Source organism: Cebus imitator, unplaced genomic scaffold, assembly GCF_001604975.1.
Source record: "Cebus imitator isolate Cc_AM_T3 unplaced genomic scaffold, Cebus_imitator-1.0 Scaffold379, whole genome shotgun sequence".
NCBI lineage: Eukaryota > Metazoa > Chordata > Mammalia > Primates > Cebidae > Cebus > Cebus imitator.
The window spans coordinates 1702820-1722086 of record NW_016107694.1 but is presented as its reverse complement, the minus strand read 5'-3'; the positions used below and the strand labels follow the sequence as shown (position 1 = coordinate 1722086).

At 42.0% G+C, this 19267-nt stretch overlaps 1 protein-coding gene across 2 annotated transcripts in view; it reads left to right on the top strand.

The window, feature by feature from the left end:
* PTDSS1 (phosphatidylserine synthase 1) overlaps nt 1-19267 on the top strand; it is a 69907-nt gene that overhangs the window by 31666 nt on the left and 18974 nt on the right. For both annotated transcript variants that reach the window (XM_017507583.1, XM_017507584.2), the window contains exons 5-9: nt 2689-2847; nt 5174-5325; nt 9188-9329; nt 11549-11661; nt 15036-15101. In XM_017507583.1, coding sequence (XP_017363072.1) covers nt 2689-2847; nt 5174-5325; nt 9188-9329; nt 11549-11661; nt 15036-15101 — 632 coding nt within the window. The remainder of the gene's footprint in view (nt 1-2688; nt 2848-5173; nt 5326-9187; nt 9330-11548; nt 11662-15035; nt 15102-19267) is intronic.

Here is a 19267-nt window from a genome sequence, read left to right as displayed (position 1 = left end):
CAGAGGAGCCGCATGATCTGTGTTGATGTTTCAGGAGGTCAATCAATAATACCTCCATTTCTAGCTGAGTTTGGAAACAAAAACAAGAGTTCAAAATCTCAGCTGATTTCTTCCTGTAAAAACTCAGTGGAGCAGATGGCTTTAGACCTGGGCTGAATTAAGCTAGCCTATCTTCCTCTAGCCCATAAGACAACCACAAGCTGCTTCTACGAAGCAGAGCCTGACCCACAAAAATTGCTGCATGGTTGAGGGAGCTGATGAGAACCTGTGCTATCTGTAGGCAAATAATTTCCAAAGAGGACCCAAAAGAGGTTGGAGCTCTTTCTTCTTCCAAAGTCAGCAACTCCCCCAGAGAGGAGTGAACAGAGAGTTGTGTTGGAAACCTGGCGTGTGCAGTAGTGGAGATCCTTCTACATTGGGATGGGCATGCTAACCAACCTGTTTTTCCTCATCCCACTGCCCCAGACATGCTTACACACATGCATGCACATTCCATGATCTGATTATAATTTTCAAGATCTCTTTGTAGTCATAAGCTGGATGTGAGTACCCCAGGTTCTTATCATAGCATTATCTATACTTTGTTATATGGCTGACACATTCCACAGTTTTCAAAAGCTATTATTACAGAAGTCTAAGCTAGAAATAATAGTGTCAGTGAGATGAGTAAAAGAACAACCTGGGGAGGTAAAGTGAATAGGACTTGGTATTTGGTTAGGTGTCCAGCAAGTGAGGCAGAGGGAAGGGCCACCAGGATCAGCCTAGGACCAGTTGGGAGGTCAGCAGAATCCATCTTTACCCATCTTTTGCTCATGGGCACACACCTGCCCACTTGACCCCCTTTGCAGGATTCATCTCTACACTGTCTTCAGTTAAAGCCTGTTCCTCCTGGTTCCCAGGGTTCTGCCTGCATGCAGCTCTCTGCTTGAAACTGCAGTGCCCTGTGGCCCTTCCAGGACCAGGACCTCAGGTCTTGCAAAGGGGATAATTGGCCAATCTGTCCATTACTAACTATACTGCAAATAGATGCATTGGTCTTTATGATTTTTAAAGTGCCTTCCCACATATCAAAGCATAGAAATACTTAATAGAGTATAAAGGCCTCCAAAATTATCTGCAAGCTGTGATTACTTTAAGAGCAGACTTCCAAAAATAGATCTCACCCGTTCCTTATCTAACTCTACACAGTGTATTGCAGAGCAAAGAAGAGGGTGGGGTGGTTGAGACATTTGAGGTTGATGGGACGTGGCCCTGCTCCTTAATATAATAAAAAACCTGCTTCAGCCCAAGGGCACTTCCCTCTGTCAGCCTGTGATTCTCTGTGACAAGAACGTGCTGTGCCAGAGTCTGAGAAGAGACTTTTCATCTTATTGCAGGGCAGTTTTTTTTTTTTTTTTTTTTTTTTTCTTGACGTATTCCTATTGAATTTTATCTTCTTTTCTCCAGATTTCCCATTTACACAGCATAATCTCACATCATACTGCTTCTCAAAAAATAGGAGTCTTAAAAATGTTTGTTCAGCTTTGCATGTTGAAATGCATTTTATCTGAGAAGGAAATCTGATGTGTGGTAGGTTTCAGAAGAGACAGGGAAGTTCTTTTGCTGTCAGAAAGTGTCGTTTCTGGAATTTGAAACTATTAGAGTTTATAGAAATTTTTCCAGCTGGCTGATAATAGGGGGTGAGTATTTGCCAACTCTTACTACTTCCTATCAGATTAATTTTGGGAAGAAAGGATGTGAAATGTAGAGATTCCTGATAAATATTATCATGTTGTCATGTAGTCATCTGATATTAAATTACTTAGAAATATGTATAATCAAAAACTAAGATAATAGAAATGGAATAAAAATCCTTAAAAAGGTCTGTAATTTTTTTTTTTCCCCTATAAGAGCACACTCTATTTTTTTTCTTTCTTGGCTTTCCTTTAGTTATTATTATTTTTTAATTTATTAATTTATTTTTATTGTACTTTAGGTTCTGGGGTACACATGCAGATCATGCAGGATTGATGCATAAGTACATACATGGCAATGTGGTTTGCTGCCTCCATCCCCCTGTCACCTGTATCTGGCATTTCTGTAATTTTTAACATTTATATCATGTAGCATCCGATATATTTTGGTGGAGGGGAGTTCTGTTTTCTTTTAATCACTGAACTTAGGTGCTTTTCTACTTTTTTCTATTTAAAGCTTTGCATTTTCCTCTAACTTCAGTTTTTACATGGTGTATTTTCATTATCATCATTATGGCACATTAAAAAAATTTCTATTAGGATTTCTTCTTTAATCCATGACATTTAGAAATGTGTCTTTAAATTGCCAAATCTATTGGGAATCTTTTATTTATGCTTTTGTTACTGGCTTTAATGTCATTGCCCTATGGTTGGATGACATGATCTACATAATATTACTTCTTTAAGATATGTTGAGCCTTTGTAAAATCATCTTACTTCTCATTTTAATCCAGCTTTTGCAATTCAGAGCAAAGCAGTTCTGATTTATAAACTCAAATACTTGTCCCTTTTCCTTCAAGATTCTTAAGTTATTAATACTTTCTCTTTTTTTATTGAGCAGGGACATATTATTAGTTGTCAAGGTCATATCTGTTCTTTTCATTTACTGGCAGAATCCTGGAAGCAAGTTGATTTCTAGAGTTTCATTAATTATTCTCTTTTTTTCTTTAAACAGGAGTATGCTGTGAACTGCCATGTGATCACCTGGGAGAGGATTATCAGCCACTTTGATATATTTGCATTTGGACATTTCTGGGGCTGGGCCATGAAGGCCTTGCTGATCCGTAGTTACGGTCTCTGCTGGACAATCAGTATTACCTGGGAGCTGACTGAGGTAAGAAGGAGGGCATGGGGTTTACCCAGACGGTTTCTCCATGTTAGGCTGGTCTCGACCTCCCAACCTCAGGTGATCCACCCGCCTCAGCCTCCCAAAGTGCTTGCATTACAGGCATGAGCCACCACAGCAGGCCTCCATTACTTTTAAAACAGAATCCAAACTTCCCACCCTGCTTACGAGGCTCCAGGTTCACTGGCCCTTGTCTGCAGCCTCAGCCTCATCGTGCCTCTCTTTTGCCCTCAGTGCTCCAGCTGCCTCTGCTGTCTTCCTCACCACAGAGTCCTCCCCACTGCTCTTCCCTCTCTTCTTGCCCTTCACCTGCTAACAAGCTGTCTCCAGAGCTCAGCTCCGGAAGGCTATCCCTGCCTCTCCATTAGCTGTGCTCCATCTTTATACAGCTGGAAATAGAACACCTCGCCATTCTCTTTTGAAATGCTCCTCATATGTTAGACACTCTCTAAGTGTCTCTTTTCTGCTAAACTTTGTGCCTCAACAGGGTAGGGCCCATGCCTGTGTATTCCCAGACCCAAGGACTTTGCCTTACACACGGCAGATGCTCCATAAATCTTCAGTGAATGGAGGAATACAGCCCCCTCCTCCTTGGGCTTGGGTCTGTCGGGGACCCATCACATCTCCAGAACCTGGTACCTTCCTGGAAAGTTCCTTAGGCTGGAGGATGTTCTCCACATCCCACTCTCTTGTATAGTTTTGTTGCAGCAAATATGTGTCATTGACTTCTGCTGAAGTTTCTCTCCTCTCTTTAAGGGCAAGAGTTAAGGCTGCATCTCGTGGCTTGGAACCTGGGAGTACACTTCAAGGGTAGCACCATGTTAAGAATGTAGCCACAAGCCATCACATGCAGCAGCTACTCTGTAGCTTCTTGGCAGCAGGTTCATTGAGAACAAAATGTTCCTCATATGTATATATCGTTTATGGCTTTCAAAATGCTTTCATGAATACGTTTTATCTTTGCGGTATTACTTCAAAGTTTTGTAATTATAGGCTTGTCCCTTTCCAGACAACTCACAGGTATTGTCTTAGTAATTTCACCTTCTCACATTGGGCCTCCACATGGCAGGGCATGCTGTTCTGAATACAGCAGATAATGCCCCTGGTTTTGGACAAATTGATCGCCAGGGGAATTCTGTTCCACCCATGATCTTACTGTTCCCACTTCCTGGAACTCCCACATCTTCATCTCCATCTCATGAAATCAGTCATTCTTGTCCTTAATGTTCCCCCTCCAATATGTCTTTCTTGCAGAAGCCTCTCCAGGAAAGCTGCATAAGCTGAAGGAACTTTCAGCCTCAGTCAGAATGAATGTTTTGTTTCCACCATACTCCATTAATGTCACCATTGTCAGACTTTCCTCAGTCTACCATATTTTCTGATTCTGGTTATCTGGTTAGACATCTGATCCCAGCACTTTGGGAGTCCAAGGCAGGCGGGCCATGAGATCAGGAGTTCAGGACCAGCCTGGGCCAATGTGGTGAAACCTCAGCTCAACTGAAAATACAAATATTAGCCAGGCATGGTGGTGCATGTCTGTAATCCCAGTTGCTTGGGAGGTTGAGGCAGGAGAATTGCTTGAATCTGGGAGGCAGAGGTTGCAGCGAGCCAAGATTGTGCCGCTGCACTCCAACCTGGGCAACAGAGCAAGACTCCGTTTCAGAAAAAAACAAAAAAACGCAACATCTGACTCGTCCCCTTGAAATCAAGACCCTTGACTTTCTTTTTTCTCACCACCTTGTACATCATGGGCACTTAATAAAAGATTGTCATTATTGTGAATCAGTTGGTGTGAGATTTCCTATTAAGCTGCCATGCCTCCTACATCATGTCATCAAGAGCTAACTATTCTTTTACAACGTATTCACTGTTTTACCTAAATATCTAGGGGATATTTTTGAAATGTACAACTTGAATTCTCAAGCTGCTAATTTTGAGAATTATGCCAATGCTTTGTTGTCAGCTTGGAAAATTTTCTCCTTTTCCCCTCCCAGATCCTTGTCATGTTGTCATTAGCCAAGGTAATTAATTGGTAGTACTTTTCAAGGAGACCCTCCTTTCTTTAAAGCCCTGTGTCAAAAAGAGAAGAGCTGTTTAGATATGTGCTGTTTGTTTACAAGCCATCCACAATATAAAAAAAAAAAAAACAAGAAACAGACTGCAGAACCTGTTCCTGTTTTTTTTCTGTACAGTAGGAAAAAATGAAATGTCAAATACTTTTTCTAAAATATGTATTATTAAAAAGGAAATGTATCTGTCTGCATGGCATCCCAGTTTTGTTTGTTTATCCAACCTGGGCTCTTGTGTTTCTCAGCTCTTCTTCATGCATCTCCTCCCCAATTTTGCGGAGTGCTGGTGGGACCAAGTCATTCTGGACATCCTGCTGTGCAACGGCGGTGGCATTTGGCTGGGCATGGTCGTTTGCCGGTTTTTAGAGATGAGGACTTACCACTGGGCAAGCTTCAAGTGAGTTGCCTTCTTTTTGAATATTAATCACAGGTTTTCATGATATATATTTAACTGTTTTGGTAGGAATCGATTTTAGCGAGGTCTTTGATGATAAGGAATAAATTCCATTTAATAACTGAAACTCATAAATGATTATAAACCTGATTTCAAGCATTTGTCCAGATAATGCTCAATCATTTATGATTTTTTCTTTCTCATCCCAGGTATTCAGGGGGTTCTAACACCACCCTCTTGATTTAAAAGATTTCTCAAATCCATCCCCTTTTTCATCCCGACTGCTTCAGCCTGCATTTAGACTCCCATCCCTGGATTAATTCATCTCTGTTTCCAGGTTAAGTCCTCCAGTCATTCCCACACCATCACTTGAGTGAGCTTTTTAAGAACATCGGATTCATCATGTCATTCCCCTGTGATGGCTTCTCATGGTCTTTAGGATGTACATCAATTGCCTCAGTAGGGAAATCCTTTCTCTACACCCTCCCAGGCACTCCAGGGTCTGTTTATGCACACACTCCCCTCTTTACCCTGGGATTTGGCCTGTGTACCCATAGGCCCACCTGATCATCCTTTTTTTTTGCTGACTCAGCTCACTTGTTATCCAGGAAGTTCTCTGACTAGTTTTAAGTTGCACACCTCACTGTGCTTCCAGTGGAGGACAGTCACGCAGCCGGCATTGCTTTATCCTGCTCCTTTAAACTTGCTTCTCAGTTTGCAGCAGGAATCATGCCATTGATGAGGAAGAAAAGAACAATGGTAGTGTTAATGAAAGTTGTGGTTGCTTCAGTTGTGTTTAAAACTTTGTTTATATAACGAAATAGCATTTTCCCACATCATTAAGTGCTCTTCTAAAACATGATTGGACTTCTTTGTACTTCAACATATGGATAAACCATGCAGTATTTAGCCAGTTCCATTGTATGGTTGTTTAGTTGTTTTAGAGTTTTTGCTTTTGTTGGACATCCATCTTAGTGTGCATCTCTGTGTGCATTGTCGTTTTTTAATAAATAAATTCTTAGAAATAGAGTGTACCAATTTGTAATCTCACCTATAACACACCTCATATATGTGTGTATCCATTTCACTATTTACTTAAACTGTATTGTTAGACCTTTGTCGAATTTATCACATGAAATGGTGTGATACTGGATTTCTATCTATTTCTATTGGATTTTCCTCTTTTATTTGTGCTTCCTATAAGCTTACTAACACTTTGCCATGAATGTGACTTTATTTTCCACTTTGTCATCCCCTTTTTTTTGTTTGTTTTTCTGAGATGGAGTCTTGCTCTGTAACCCAGGCTGTAGTACAGTGGTGCAGTCTCAGCTCACTGAGGCCGCTGCCTCCCAGGTTCAAGCAATTTTCCTGCCTCAGTCTCCCAAATAGCTGGGACTTCAGACACATGCCACCACGCCGGGACAATTTTTGTGTTTTTAATAGAGAGGGGATTTCACCATGTTTGCCAGACTGGTCTCTAACTCCTGACCTCAGTTGGTCACCTGCCCTGGCATCTCAAAGTGTTGGGATTACAGGCGTGAGCCACCATGCCCAGCCTGTCATCCCCTTTTAAACTAGTCTGAGGTGGATTTTTTATTTAAATATCAAAAATAATGTTAATCTTCTTGTTTAGGCAAATATTAACCAGTATTTTCTTCTAGTTCTTTAATGGTTTTACTTGTTTTAAGTATTTAATCTGTCTCAAATTTATTTTGGTATATGATGTGAGGGTGAGATTTCACAATGTTTTTGCTGTTAATTTAACAGTTTTTCCCTTCCTATTTATTAATAAACCTTTCTTTGGCCACTGACTTGCAAGGATACTTTTTAATATATTTAATTTTAATTCTAATTTTTATTTATTTATTTTTTCGAGTTGGAGTCTTGCTCTGTCACCCAGGCTGGAGTATAATGGTGCAATCTTGGCTCACTGCAACCTCCACTTCACAGGTTTAAGCTATTCTCCTGCGTCAGCCTCCCCAGTGCCTATAATCCCCAACTGGCACTACCATGCCAAGCTAATTTTTGTATTGTTAGTAGAGGCAGGGTTTTTCCATGTTGGCCAGGCTGGTCTCGAACTTCTGACCTCAGGTGATCTGCCTGCCTCATCCTCCCAAAGTGCTGGGATTATAGCCATAAGCCACTGCACCCAGCCACTTTTTAATATACTTAAGGCAGTATTTAACCTAACAAAAATGGTAGCCATGCTTCAAGTATTGCTCCAACCAAGCTTCACAAGCAGTATCTCATTTGAGCCTTATGTCAGTTCTGAGGGTAGACACTGTTATTCTCTTTATCTTAGGAATGATGTGATACTGAGGCTTAGGTGTAGTAATTTGCCTAACGACACACAGCTAGCAAGCAGCTGTCTGAATTTGCACCAGGATGTCACCTGTCTTTGTTGTTGTTGTTGTTGTTTTTGAGACAGAGTCTCACTCTGTTGCCCAGGCTGGAGTGCAGTGGCATGATCTCGGCTCACTGCCACCTCTGCCTCCCAGGTTCAAGCGATTCTCCTGCCTCAGCCTCCGGAGTAGCTTGGGGCTGCAGGCACCCGCCACCACACCTGGGTTATTTTTGTATTTTTAGTAGAGATGCGTTTTTGCTGTGTTGGCCAGGCTGATCTCGAACTCCTGATCTTAAGTGATCTGCCGGCCTCAGCCTCCCAAAGTGCTGGGATCAGAGGCGTGAGCCACTACGCCCAGCCTCAGAATGTCTGCCTTCTTAAACACTGCTACAATATACTTCGTGTTTTCTTATGCTTATTCTTAAAATATTGACTTCAGAATCGTTTTGTCCAGTTCCCAAGAAATAAGCCCAACTAATAACAACAACAAAATCCTATTGTGTGTTTTTTAAAGTAATATTAAATGTATAAATGAATACAGATTAAATTGAATTAACCTCTTTTCTGTATTAAATATCCTGATTCTTGATCATTGCTGTATCTCTATTTATTCCCATTTTCTTCTCAGTCTTTCCCTGCACTTTGCTATTTTTACAATACAAGTCTTTTGTAGTTCTTGTTTATTTTTGGATAGTCTCTATTTTTCGCTGCCATTGTGCCACAGATCTTCTTGCTGTGATGTTTTCTCAGAACGAATTTGTTGGCAAGTTGGTGGGTGGATGGAGGAACAGCGCTGGTTTCCTGTCACTCTCCCTGCTCCCTCTCACTAGAACAGAAGGCCTGATTACTTGGTGCTTGTGCTTTCAAGTAGTTAGCACAATGTTGTGGAGACATAAAAGTTCATGACATAAATATTTGTAGAATTAAAGACTCTTTTCCAGTTATTAAATAATATTTATTATACCGTGGGGTTTGGCTCTCCTGGACTAGTACAGGAAGGGCTGGAATCGACGCCCACCCCTGATGCTGACTCTGTCAGCCACTTGCTGTCCCTGAGTCTTCATGTCCTCACTTGTAAACTGGGGGACTGTTTGGTTCTTTCATGGGTGTATGAAACTTTTAATTGAGTGATTTCGAGGATTAAAATTAAGAAAGGTTAAATACCACTGTTCATCAACCCAAACTGTTCACTACTCTGGGGAAGAAACAGGGTAAAGAAATGATGTGGGCGATCCAAGAATGTGGAATGTGTACAGTTTTACCTGGGAGACAAGCAGTGGGTGAGAACAGTCTCCTTGCTGCCCTGTGCCTGTCATGAATGAAATTCCCCTCTGAGTGTGCTGCTGTCACCTTTACCTATAGAAGTAGAGAAGACCTTTGAGAGAAAATTCAAATAAAAAGCAGTCTCTTTGTTTTAGCATTTGTTATGACAATCATCCATGCGCAGGGTCTTTTCCTTGTGCTTTGTTTCTCCCCACTGCCGTATCTCTGGATTTTCACTGGAGCCATTCTCTTCTTCAGGGACATTCATACCACTACCGGGAAGATCAAGAGAGCGGTGCTGCAGTTCACTCCTGCTAGCTGGACCTATGTTCGATGGTTTGACCCCAAATCTTCTTTTCAGAGAGTAGCTGGAGTATACCTTTTCATGATCATCTGGCAGGTATTTTTTCAGATGCCCAGAAGTTGGGGAAAAAAAACAAAACTAAAATAAAATTTTTTTAGGAATTTAGAGTTAGCGTTAGTTTACATTGCTTTCCAGCTCCATACTTTATAAGATATAATATTCTGCAGCTGGCATGTAGAATAATTAAGCAAAGTGATATTATTATGCCCAAGGTCTTGCTTTGTTGTGAAGACACTTTTAAAATATGGATCTTTGAATTACAAATTAGAAAAAGATCAGACTCCGTGAAAAAATGTGTGTGTCTAGTATCCATCATCCAATGAGTTAGGCATTTGGATCGCTTTTCGGAATGATCATTTTCAAGACCAAAGGAACAAATAAGGTTTTTCCTGCATTTCTAATTCAGTGTGTATTGGTTACAATTGTCCCTCAGCTGTTACCACTTCGGGTAATCTGTGGCATGCTAAATGAGTGCTGGGGAATTGGAGCCTTTTGCTGAGTCCTCCAGAGTGTTGTCCTCGTGGAGAGAAGCTGTATTTCCAAGCGGCCCACTTCACGACGGAAGTGATTCCAGCAGCCCAGCGTCTTGGCAAAAGCTTATCAAGCATCTGTGTTTTTGAGAGATAGCGAATGTTTTTGATGCTCCTGGCCCCAGGTTGTTTCACAGCTTTTGGAGACTTGCCAAAGGGAAATCAGCTTTTGCCTGAAGGATCTTTCAGAATCATCAGAAATTATGTTTGGACACATAAACACATAATACTCCCAACATAAGGAAAAAATTAGCAGATGTCACTTTTAGGACATACTATCTTCCTCTTTCACACAGAATTAACAATGCCCATCTTAATAAATGGAGTTTATGCAACAGAAGTGTGTGTGTGAATAGTTAAGTAATCACCATGGTGTGGAGAGGTCAGTATCTTTAAAAACAGGACTGTAGATGGATTGGCATTAAGCTTTGCCTTATCAGGCACAATGTCATGGACAGCAGAAGCTTTCTTTCCTTAGAAGGAGGGATGATTGGATTTGTCAAGGAGAGTAGTATAGTACCGCTAGTATGGAACCACCTGGTGGTATACCATGGGGCACACTGTTCCCATGAGTGTGAGCATTGCACTGGGATCAGCTCTCTATATGTGACATTAATTAGTAGACTACTTTTTATTTTGTGTCCTTGAAGTCAATGCTATAGGAAAACAACATGCATTTTGTGTAATTGAAATGAACCTGCCAGTCATTGTACTGTGTTCTCCAAGCACAGTGACCTTTCCGTAGTCTCTACCCCTTGTTTGCTATCTGGAGCCATGCTCCAGGCAGAGAGCAGCCGCGTTCCAACCACAGGATATTTTGTGCTGCCAAGGACTCATCTTGATGAACTGCATGAGGATGCTAACCTCAGGGAAAAGTACTACTGCTTTCAGCTGAAACTTGGACCAATACTTCACACCCACTTTTAAGGACTGCCTTTGGTGGAGGATCTGCTCTGTCCCAGGAGTGTGCTGCACGAGTCCATCATCATCTCTCAGATGTGTTTTGTTTTGTTTTGTTTCTTTTTGAGACAGAGTTTTACTCTTGTCACCCAAATGGAAGTGCAATGGTACAATCTTGGCTCATTACAACCTGCAACCTCTGCCTCCCAGGTTCAGGTGATTCTCCTGTCTCAGCCTCCTGAGGAGCTGGGATTACAGGCACCCACCACCATGCCTGGCTAATTTTTGTATTTTTAGTAGAGACGGGATCTTACTCTGTTGGCCAGGCTGGTCTCGAACTCCTGGCCTCAGGTGATCCGCCCACTTCAGCCTCCCAAAGTGCTGGGATTATAGGTGTGAGCCACCGCACCTGGCCTCGAGTTTCTTTTGATTGTTAGAGAGCTTACTTATCTACAGTTGGAATTCTCTTAGACCTGGCCTGACTTCTGTAAGGCAGCATAGTTGTTGCATGCCACAGGTTTGCTTTCATGACTTCTGTGTGCTCAAAGCATTTCTCTCCTGACTAGCTCAGTGAGTCACACATGGGAGCTGAGTAACAATCAGGAAACATGACAAATAGCTGATATCCTGTGCTCCCATTGTTCCCTGCCTATATTGTACTGGCCGTTAACTAGTTCGAATAGCGATCCTTGGATGACCACATCTATTCTCTGAAAACGCATTGAACATACCAATTATTTTTAATTGTAGAATGTCTATTTAAGGACTATAGGATTTTGAATTAGCATGAGGTACCAAGTTGACTAATTTCTCTGTCTTTTTCAGCTGACTGAATTGAATACCTTCTTCTTGAAGCATATCTTTGTGTTCCAAGCAAGTCATCCATTAAGTTGGGGTAGAATTCTCTTTATTGGTGGCATCACGGCTCCCACAGTGAGGTAATTCTGCACAAGCCCAACTGTCATATGAGAACATTAACTTGCTTTAGATTGTCCTGTTTATCATAAGGAAAGTCACATAAACTAGCAGATTTTCCGTGAAAATACCATCATAAAGAATTCTACATCCAGAATATGAAGAAAATGTTTTGTTTTCAGATATCAGTAACATTAACAAGACTTTTAAAAAAGGGAAGCACAAAAGACAAAAAGAAAACAAAAGAAAAAAAAAAGGGAAGCACTTGATCAACAGCACACCGGTAGTACTACCCATTGTTATCAGACTCCTTTACAGTCTTGGACTGCTGATCTTTTTTTCTCCTATAACATCATATTAGAAAAAATTAGCAGCATATTGATGCTGAGTTTTTTAAAAATGAGATTGCTGGAAAAATGCAAACTTTTTATGATAGAGCTGAAGTCATAAATGACATTATTTTTTGAATGAGACTTTTAGCTTTTCAGACCCAATTAATTTAATTTCCTTTAAAAAAGGCCCTTCCTGTAGTTCTCCAGGACAACTGAGATAAGTTTGGGTGTTCCCACTGTTATTCCCCTGGATTCACATGGGGCCCTAGAGGTGAGGCTTGTTCAGAGACCATCCCTCATGTTGACTGGTCCCAGTGCAGTTCAAAGCAAACATTCTCATTTGTTTCATTTTTCCTATTTAGAAATGGCATTTGGGTTGTATGATAATATGGAATACTGGTGTTAATGAGTAGCAGTACCAAAGATCCGCCAAAGATACAGATAGAGTGTAAGCAGTTAAAAGAGTTAGCTTTTCAGAAGCTGTAAGATTCCTTTTTTTTGAGACAGAGTCTCCCTCTGTCACCAGGCTGGAGTACAGTGGCGTGATCTTGGCTTACTGCAATCTCCACCTCCTGGGTTCAAGTGATTCTCCTGCCTCAGCCCACTGAGTAGCTGGGATTACAGGTGTGTGCCACCACACTCAGCTAATTTTTGTAATTTTAGTAGAGACGGGGTTTCAACATGTTGGCCAGGATGGTCTTGATCTCTTGATCGCCCCACCTCGACCTCCCAATCACCAGGTTGGTCAGGATGGTCTTGATCTCCTGACCTCGTGATCCACCTGCCTTGGCCTCTCAAAGTGCTGGGATTAGAGGTGTGAGCTACCAAGCCCTGCCTTACTTCACTGTTTTTAATATGCTTGCAAACCCCATAAGCAGCAGGCCTCACCTGTCAAGGATGGTAGATGTACACCTTGGTGAAACAGACCTTCCAGCCAGCACCTCTTCTTGTCATCATTCATTATTACCAAAAAAAAAAAAAAGAAAAACTCTGCAGATCCTAGTTTCAACAAACCAAATAAGACATGTCCAAGTCCTGAGGAGTTAAGCTTAACATTTCCATCTGTTCTTTTTGTTATGACCAAAAAGGAAAAGAAGAGTGGGTGAGCCAGCAGCCCTTTGAAACTCCATAGATAGGTGGTCTATTGCAGTCAGTAGCTCCTAAGTCCTGTTTTTTTCTCAATGGTTTGGAGTCCTCATTTAATATGTCATTTAATTTGAGACTTTACAGTTTTTTTCCAGGCAAGATTCACTGCAGCTCTTTCATAAAATTAAGAGCAATCAATAAAGTCAGTAAGAGTGGAAAGAATTTTCTTCTTAGAACAAAATAGCAAATCACATATGATTTAACATAAAATTTCAGTATTAAACATTCCAAAACAAAAACAAGACACTAAAAATCCAATGTTTTGAACTCCTGAGAGATCCTCAAAATTTTACAATACCCTATGGATTTCTCCACAATTGTCTTTGTTTGAAAATCAGGCACTTCCTGTGCTCTTACACTGTTTGAGGCCATTCCCATGTAAAGAGATTATTTGACAAGTTACCTGGAAAGCTGGACGTGCTGCTAATGGATTTTAACATAGCCATCCCACTTCGCAAATGCCAGGCCTCAAGAGGAGAGAGCATTTAGAGGCTTCAGTATAAATCGTACACACCACATCACCAGCTTCTTTCTTTTCTATTAGACTTTCACACGAATCTGCTTTGAGAAGATATTTGAGTGAACATTCTTTTAATCTGGTAACATAAAGTAGAATGTAAGGAGATGGGTGCAGTTAGAAGGGAAAGTAGCTGAAACGGTCAAGACATATTAGGTAATGAGAATATGAATTTAGAGGAAAGGTTACATTCTTTATAATCAGAATCTTCACTCGTCTTTGGGGCAAGGAGATAGTAGTTTATGGATGACCTTCAGTATCCGTGAACCCCCTGAACTTCAGTGTAAAATGTTATGCCCGTATCATAGCTTTCATCAAATCCTCAAAGGGTCAGTGACCCCAAAAAGATGATGAGTTCCTGGTTCAGATGCTGCTGCTGAAGGGGTAGATTGAGTTTTCAGGGATACTTAACAAAGCTCCGAGCCATGCTGTCCCACACAGAAGCCTCTCACCACATGTGACTGTTGAGCCCCGGAGATGTGGTCAGTGCACAGTGAAACGCATGGAAGCCACACACCACACTTTGAATAGCTGGGGCCAAAACAGAATATAAAATACCTTGTTATAATGTTTTCATATATTCGTTTAAATATTTAAAATATCAATAAAATGGATTTATCTGTTCCTTTTTACTTTTTTTAACATGTCTGCTGGAAAATTTAAAATTGCATTTATGGCTTATATTTCTACCGGACGGTGCTGTTCTGAGCCTTTCAACACCATGCCATTGCCTGTTTTTTCTGAACTTGTCAGTAACATTCCAAGTCATTGGCATTTAATGCCAGTGAGATGTAGCTAGAGTCCCATTCCAGTTTCCAAAAGCCAAAAATCTGTGTATTTTTTGCCTGGTTACAGTCAGCAAGCTTTGTCCTGGAGAGAACCGGAGGAGACAATTAGTGGACAGGGCTGCTGACTCTCTGGAGTCACCTCCATGGAGCTAGATGTGGAAACACCCACCTGGGGTTGCTTTGGGCAGGGCTGTGGGAGTCTTACCACTGAATCCAGACTACCTTTCCAATAATCTGGCTCTTTTTAGTTTTTATTTTATTTATTTTTTTATTTTTAGGCTAGTCAAGTGAAGCAGTGGGAGTGGAGAAGGCACAAAGAAATCTGTAAATGGTTGTGATCAGTTAGTTGCAAACACCCTGGCACTCAGAGCAGACGATAATCTGGCTGCTTAAATGGTACTCCCCTCCCTCCAGCCTAACCCCAATGCCGAATCTCTTAAAGGAATGTTTCAGCACACACTGGCTTTCTCTTCTCTTGAACAGAGCTAGACCAGGCAGCCTGACATGGGACAGGAGGGACGTTTTTTGTATTCACTCTCTCAGAGTGATTTGATTATGTCCTGACTTGCTGGTCTTCCAGCAGCTCTCAATGAATTCCAACTTTGTTCTTTCAGACAGTACTACGCTTACCTCACCGACACACAGTGCAAGCGCGTAGGAACACAGTGCTGGGTGTTTGGGTGAGTAATCTGTTACTGTGGAGATTTAAAAACCACTTACGCCCTAAATTTCTTTGGGTATTTCTTGACCCTGTGTTAAGAGCCTTTTAGTATACTTTTTCAATGGAGGCAAGTGGACAAGATTTTACACACACACACACACACACACACAGACACACACACATCTTTTCATCTTTAATATTCCCTTTTCTGATTGAAGTTAAGAATAGTTACTTGGCAAATTATGAAACAAGAGTATAGAAATGGCTCTCTTTTTTTGGCAGGGTGCGGTGGCTCATGCCTATAATCCCATCACTTTGGGAGCCTAAGGCAGGTGGATCACTTGAGCCCAGAAGTTCAAGACTAGCCTGGCCAATATGGTGAAACCTTATCTCAAAAATTAGCTGATCAAGGCTGAGGCAGGAGAATCGCTCAAACCCGGGAGGTAGAATTTGCAGTGAGTCAAGATTGTGTCACTGTACTTCAGCCTGGGCAATAGAGCAAGACTCAGTGTCAAACAAAAAGAAAAGAAATGGCTCTCTTTCTTTTTTTTTGAGATGGAGTTTCCCTCTTTCCCAGGCTTGTCCAAGGGTTCCGCCTCCTGGGTTCAAGCGATTCTCCTGCCTCAGCCTCCTGAGTAGCTGGGATTACAGGCATGTGCCACCACAGCCTGCTAATTTTTGTATTTTTAGTAGAGACGGGGTTTCATCATGTTGGCCAGGCTTGTTTTGAACTCCTGACCTTGTGATCCACCCTCCTCAATCTCCCAAAGTGCTGGGACTACAGGCATGAGCCACCGTGCCCGGCCTTGGCTCTCTCTCTTTTTTTTTTTTTTTTTTTTTTTTTAATTAGGAAATCAGATGGTATTTCTCACAAACAGCTATGAGACTTTGTTTTATGAAATACATTAGAGAGAAAATGGGCTGGTTGCATTCCCTCTAGATGTATCTTGAGTTTGGGATGTCATCCTGTCATGTTCTGACCCACACCCCATATTATTGTCACATCAAAAGGACCCCTTGAAACAGCCGCTTGCTAAATACTGAAGTATAATTTTATTGTGCCAAAGAGAACTAACACAACAGCATGGTAACAATGGTCTTGTTACAGATTCAAACATTATATCTTAATTTATTATTTAACTGGTGAGAAAGAGACCTTAGGTTATCTAGTTTAACCTCTTGCTGTTAAATGTGAGAGCCTCTTGAATATCTCAGGTAAGTTGTTTTTCTACTTAACATCAGCAACAATTTACCATCCTGTTTAGTGACCCAAGTTCCACAGACATTCAGCAAATCTGGATGAAGTTCAATCCCCCAGGTGGCTTAGCTTCAAGACCTAATCTAGGTTCTAAATGGAGTGTGAGAGTATAAAGAAAAATTGAGGAAAACCTATTGTAGAGAACAAATTACTTTTAACCGATTTTTAAACTGTACATTCTTCCAATTAAAAAGTAATACATGCATAATGTTAAAAATTCAGAAAAGGATGTAGAAGAAACTAAAGATCACCCAAATAAGTCAACCATTTAGATATAATTGTTGTTAATATTTTAATGTGGTTCCTTCCATTTTTCTCTATGTGTGTGTATGTGTGTGTTTCCAGCTGTCATTTAGATTCTAAAGGGTGATATAGTTTTAAAGGCTAAAAATGTTGATACTCAGGTTAGATTTAGGCAGGTTCCTCCTGACCCCTATAAGACTAAGGGCCATTGTTATCTCTTTCTCATAAGTTCTATGGTATAAGCTGATTTTCTTTTTCTTTCTCTTTTATTTTTTTGAGACAGAGTTTCGCTGTTGTTGCCCAGCCTGGAGTGCAATGGCGTGATCTCAGCTCACCGCAACCTCCGCCTCCCAGGTTCAAGCGATTCTCCTGCCTCAGCCTCCCAAGTAGCTGGCATTACATGTGTGCACCACCACCCGGCTAATTTTTGTTAATTTTAGTAGAGATAGGGTTTCTCTGTGTTGGTCAGGCTGGTCTCAAACTCCCGAACTCAGGTGATCCGCCCTCCCAAAGTGCTGGGATTATAGGCATGATTTTCTTACCCAAAGTGGTTGCAGCGTAAAGGGTGATGATGGCTTTAGTTGCCTTTGTTCATGATACAGCAGGAGGGAGAATTCACACCTCTCCCAAATTTCTGACAGAGCAGAGGTGGCGCTCCCGCTTCATGCGCGAGGGCCCTGTGTCCTAGAAGAAGGGATGTAGGCCACTCCTAAAGGCTTGTCCAAGGAGTAAATGGTCTTTTCTGCATGTGAGCTCTTCTCTCCACTCACACATTATTTCCACGTGCATTTTGCTTTCATATTTAAAGGTCCCTAGCAAGGTCTTATTATTCTGCTGTGCAGTGGATTTTTTTCCCCACGGAATTGTATCCATTTACCTGTTGAGGAAAATAAGTGTGTCAGAGAGAGAGGTCGTGTCATGACAAAGTTTCTCTCTAATAGGTCAGCCATAAAACACCATCCCTATGGTGGGAGAAACAGCAAAGGTAAACTCTACCTTGGCCGCTGACGCCTGTAATCTCAGCAGCCTAGGAGGCTGAGATGGGAAGATCGCTTGAGGCCAGGAGTTTGAGACTAGCCTGAGGAACATAGCGAGACATTGTCTCCATGAAAAGTTTTTTAAGTTAGCCAGGCATGATGGCACATATGTGTGTTCTGCTACTCTGGAGGCTGAGGCAGGAGGATCACTTGAGCCCAGCAGGTCAAGGAAGTCAAGCCTGCAGTGAGCTGTGATTGTGCTGCTGCTCTCCCACCCCGATGACAGAGCAAGACTCTGTCTCTTAAAAAAAAAAAAAAAGGAGAAAAGGAAACTATGCCAAAGAGTGGTAAACACTGCTCCAGAAAGTTGTGCCTCATTTGAAAGTGATTAAAATATAGTGAAATGCAAAGGAGAGATCACTGGGCTAACGTAGTGTGCATTACTGAGAATGGAGAACTCCCGGAACAGTGTGATATCAAGATTGATGCGTCTTGTGGGATCCAGTGAGCTGTGCTGAAAAACAGTAAAGCCCTCCTCATAAGTCACACACACACAGTGGATCCTCCTGTGTGTGTGAACAACCGTGAGAGCTGCCCCCTGCACGGTCTACACTGCCAGCCAGGGAAGGGGAAACAGGAGCCACAGCCTCCCGCTCTCCTGACCCCGGAGGTCACCCCCTTCCTTCCTTGGCCCCAGCTCTACCTCACCGCCATTTTGCCTTTATTTCCTCTCCTAACAAAACAGAAAACACTTAAGTTTGTGGCTTCCTGGAATCACTAGTTTTTTTAAATCACTAACTGCTTTATAGCTTTCTTTTCACTAATTTTGGAATGATCTCAGACTTTGGCAAGGTGGAGAAATGAGAGGGAGCAGTGCCCCAAATAGTGGCATTCTGAATGTTGCCTTTTGGGAGGTGGAAGGGGGAAGGCAAAGGTGAAACAGGACCACCCGCCTGGGGGTCTTCCCACCGCTCCAGTCTTTTCCTCCTGAAGAGGGTACTTTCTCTTCTGTAAAGGTGGTATCCTCAAAATGTTTTTATGAATTACTGTTGTAACTAAATATGTGTCATCCTAACAGTTGGGCCATATATTGCGCTTTTAACCTTTTTTTTCATTTTTGTGGAGGATGGAGTCTCTCTGTCGCCCAGGTTGGAGTGCCTACTGCAACCTCCGTCTCCCAGGTTCAAGTGATTCTCCTGCCTCAGGCTCCCAAGTAGCTGGGACTACAGGCGCACACCACCAGGCCCAGCTAGTTTTTTATATTTTTATTTTTATTTATTTTTATTTTTTTGAGTCGGAGTTTCGCTCTTGTTACCCAGGCTGGAATGCAATGGCGCGATCTCGGCTCACTGCAACCTCCGCCTCCTGGGTTCAGGCAATTCTCTTGCCTCAGCCTCCTGAGTAGCTGGGATTACAGGCACGTGCCACCATGCCCAGCTAATTTTTTGTATTTTTAGTAGAGACGGGGTTTCACCATGTTTGACCAGGATGGTCTCGATCTCCTGACCTCGTGATCCACCCACCTCGGCCTCCCAAAGTGCTGGGACTACAGGCGTGAACCACCGCGCCCGGCCAGTTTTTTATATTTTTAGTTGAGACGGGGTTTCACCGTGTTAGCCAGGATGGCCTCAATCTCCTGATCTCATGATCCACACACCTTGGCCTCCCAAAGTGCTGGGATTACAGGCGTGAGCCGCCGCTCCTAGC